General features: G+C 47.0%; 1 protein-coding gene across 1 annotated transcript; it reads right to left on the bottom strand.

Moving 5' to 3' along the window:
- Positions 1-2016: 2016 nt before the first annotated feature.
- LOC127750755 (uncharacterized) lies at positions 2017-2937 on the bottom strand. Its single transcript, XM_052273183.1, has 2 exons — positions 2448-2937; positions 2017-2345 (listed from the first exon to the last, which is right to left on the bottom strand). Exons 1-2 carry the CDS (start codon positions 2577-2579, stop codon positions 2148-2150), a joined length of 330 nt encoding a protein of 109 aa, XP_052129143.1. The 5' UTR covers positions 2580-2937; the 3' UTR covers positions 2017-2147.
- Positions 2938-3923: the final 986 nt, after the last annotated feature.

Here is a 3923-nt window from a genome sequence, read left to right as displayed (position 1 = left end):
GTTTTTATATAATCTCATTTTAATTTCAATTAATTTATTGTCTTTATCATGTGCTATGTATGAAATGTTACGCCAGTCTTTGTGGGATGTATGAAGGGGCGTGTAATGTGTGATGAAGGTTCCCAACTTTAAGCAATAATCTGCTCAATTTATTTTACAGACTGAATGAATTGTCGATGTTTAAAGCAGTGTGAAATTATATCATGTATGGGTATCATATCAGATCAGGAATTTAATAATGATATCAAGATTAATTTATGTACCTGCCCTCAGGAGTGACATATCTAATGCAGTGTTTGTCATATATTTTTCCATAATGCTCATTTGTGTCTCTAAAGCAGCACTAAGGAGATGTATTTAACACGGGTTTTAATCAGATTTGTTAATCTCTTTTTTATCACAAATTTAATGTGCAATGTTTTAATAGCTCGTGGCCGCTTTTGTTCATGTTCTTGCTGATTTGGCCTTTTTGTAAACATGTCTAGTGAGTGTGTGACCGTGTATGTGTGCGTATGTGAGAGTTCGGAGAACGAGTGACGTCACCGCGCTAAGGAAATGCCGATACGGCCATGCCATGTCGGACGGGAAGGTGGCGGGGCAGAGCGGAGCAAGGCGTGGGGCGCGGGGGTGGGGAGGAGTGGGGTAGGAAACGCGAGGCGCAGCTTCGTCTGCTGGTGACGCCAGGCACCTGATCGCACCCCTGGCCTCCTGACGCAACTGTTGACTTGCCCAAATGGTACCTTCAGCTCGTATCGCCTTGCTCCGGCCTTGCTCTGCACGCGCTAGTCGTCTGGACTTTGTTTTAAGTTGATTTGCAAGTTAAATTGATACTTTGTCATTTAATGTGATCTGATGTCATAGTAAACTAACAGACGTATACACCCTGTGCCATATGGAACGCAACGGGTTTAACTCTTGTAAGCTCCATGTTTAATTTTTGTCTCTTATCTTTTTATAAAGTAATGTTTTGCACGGCCTGCGTCCGTGGTCTAAGTCAATCTGAATTAAGGATACTGTGACGTCACACATTTACAAAGGCAGACATGCAGTGACCTGATTGGATGAGAATTTTTATTTTGTTTTAAGACTGATGACGTTTTTTTTTTCTGTTTTTTTGTTGTAAATATTTGTGAGCAGCCATCAGAATTTAGCTTCACACTTGAACAATTGCCAGTTGGATACCAGTTAGAATACAAAAGATAATTTTATACGATAAAGAGATAGGTACATAGTGTTTGCTATGTCTTCTAGTATTCAACTATGAGCAAATGACAAGATCAAATAAATGTTTTATGACAAGATTTTAAAGGATATTTTTTTCTTGATTCAAAGTAATGTAAATATGCTATATTATGTACAACCAGACATTCCACGGCGTTGTTGATGTTATGTTTGATATGTTTTGTATAGTTATTTTGGCCGCGATTTTTTGGTTAGATTGTTTGATTTTTCCCTGTCAGTGGGATCTTTTGTTTTTGTTTACAGAAGAAATGTAAAGGTGTTATCAGTGTTGATATTAATCGATAGTCAATTTGTGTTACAACTCTAATAGAAAAAAAAATAGATAGATGGCTGTTCTCTTTGAGCTGCCCACAGTGCAATGTTAATTTTTATCTGAGGCAGCTCTTTGTGCCAATTGGTTTATAAAAATTCCATCCTCATTGTACATTTAGATTTGAAATTGTGAAAGTAATGAATTGTATGGGACTGTGAGTTACGTACTAGTGGTTGCAATGCCGCCATTTAGTTCGCCTGACTTGTACATATTGGAACCCAGCTACCTCAATGTTAAGTCCGTAAACCATAGATCTATTGACTGACTCTTCCAATGAATTATAGTGCAGCTAAATGTTTGAGTTGTTATTATATAGAGACATTAAATGCAATTTTGCTCGAAACCTCCTTCCTCTTTATTCACCCTGTAACATTATGAAACAAGCCACATACTTTCACAGAACAAAGAAATTTTTGTAACATTAAAGTTAAACTTGTACACAATTACATGATCGGGGCCAAACAAATCTCATAGGAATCAAAATTGATAAAAAGAATTTTAAAGAAAAGCAAATAAGAAAAAAAATACTGAGATTCAGCTACCAGAATTACATCTCATCTGAGGGAAAATCCAATTTCACCAGTCATTTTAACTAAATCATTTGTATGACAAGTAAATGCAGCCTCAAGTGCACAAAAGTATTGCAGTGTGCCCATAAAACAGTCTTCCCTGGGCGAAAAATTGTTAAATTCTTAAACGTCACACCAAATAACTCTGAGGAGATGGTAACAAAAAGTAACAGATTACAACCTATATGGCCGCCTGCTAAAAGCAGTTTCAGGCAGGAGGGCTGCAAGAAAGAAAAGCACGGTTGAAAAAAGTGCCACAGGCAGTATTCGAACGACTTACACATCTACGCAGGCAGGCACAGAGTTCACGCCAGCACACATACCTTCGAAGATGTGTTGACATGACAGGCAGTTCGGCTTGGCAGCAGGTGAAGGGCGGGGCCGGGGCCGGGCGGCGCGGCCGGGCGGGGGCAGGAGAGGGAAGTTCGAGACGCACAATGATCTGCCCAACTCATTACGGCGAAGGTGAGAGGTTCTAGTGAGCGAAGCACGACGCCACGCAATTAGCTCAACTTTTTCCGGTACACTTTCGCGCGAGCCGCCGCCAGAGAAGAAGAAAAAAGTTCCGTCATGCTTGGAGGGGGAGGGGGAGGGGCGTCCCTGGGGAAGGTCGGCGTCGTCGTAAAGGCGCTGTCGCCGCCGCGGAAAATGATTTATTTACGACCAGCTTCAGAGCAAGCAGGTTTGGGACTTTCGTAGTTTTACACGGAATTCAATTAAAATTGGAGGAAATATTTCCCCCGGGTTAGCAGCAAGCAGCCGGGCGACCCGACCCGCTGTCGTCGGTTTTGAATCACGAGCTGCAAACTGATGTGCAGCAGATACTCTGTGCTGCAATCAATCCCTTTTATCGCTGAGAGTACAGCTTTGGTATCTAGAACGTGGGGTATCTTCCTCCTATCATTTGTTTTGCTGGCACGGCCGCACGTCACGTCGCCGTCGGGCCGGGGCCTCTGGCCGGGGTGAAAGGGGAGCGGGGGCTGTAAGCAAACTCTTGTCAGAGACGACTTAAGGAAAGTTTACCCGTGGTTGTGCCAAATCAGAGCGACAATGACAATGCTGTGCTGGCGGAGCCGCCGCCGCCAACCTGGTGCTGGGCCTGGGCGGGGCGGGGGCGGGCCGGGCGAGGGGCAGCAGCGGGGCCGATGATGAGACTCTTGATGAGCGGCGGGGGCGGGAGGGCTGCGCGCGCTGCGGCGGGGCGCCGCGCCGGCCAAGCCTCGCACATCGCACACACTCCTATCGGGGAAGGGCCGGCCGAAGGCCGCGGCGGGGCCGCGGGGCAAACAGAAGGCTGACCAGACCAGGGCCGGGGTGGGGCCACCGTGGCCGTGGGCCACTCTCCCGGGGACGGGAAGGGGCCGCCAGCAAACCATCACGCCACGTCTGACGCCACGTCTGCTGTCGCGGGCCTTTGGAGGGCGAAAGCGAAGAGCAGGCCTCCAGGTGACGTGAACAACGCCACCATGTAGACCCCGCCGCGGTTGTGAACAACACCCACCGTCTGCGGGCCGGAGCCAGCAGCACACGCAGCACGCAGCCGTCGCCGCGGAGGCAATTTCACTTTTTACGTCTGCAGTACTGATCTTTAGCGGGGCTACTCCAATTTCAGGTTTACTCGTAAAACCTCTGCTCGGCGGGAAGGAACACCCCCCCCCCCTCTCCCCTTTCCGCCCTCCCAATACGCTAAGGCTATTCCTTGCACGACATTTCCCTGAGACCCTCCGCCAATTCACATGGAGCTGGACCGCTGTGCAGCTCGGAGCGCTGGCGAGGGAGGGGAAAGGGGAAGGGGTTTT

This window comes from Frankliniella occidentalis, unplaced genomic scaffold (genome assembly GCF_000697945.3).
Source record: "Frankliniella occidentalis isolate FOCC.00 unplaced genomic scaffold, Focc_3.1 Scaffold252, whole genome shotgun sequence".
NCBI lineage: Eukaryota > Metazoa > Arthropoda > Insecta > Thysanoptera > Thripidae > Frankliniella > Frankliniella occidentalis.
The sequence above is the reverse complement of the archived record's forward strand: the minus strand, read 5'-3'. Positions and strand labels throughout refer to the sequence as shown.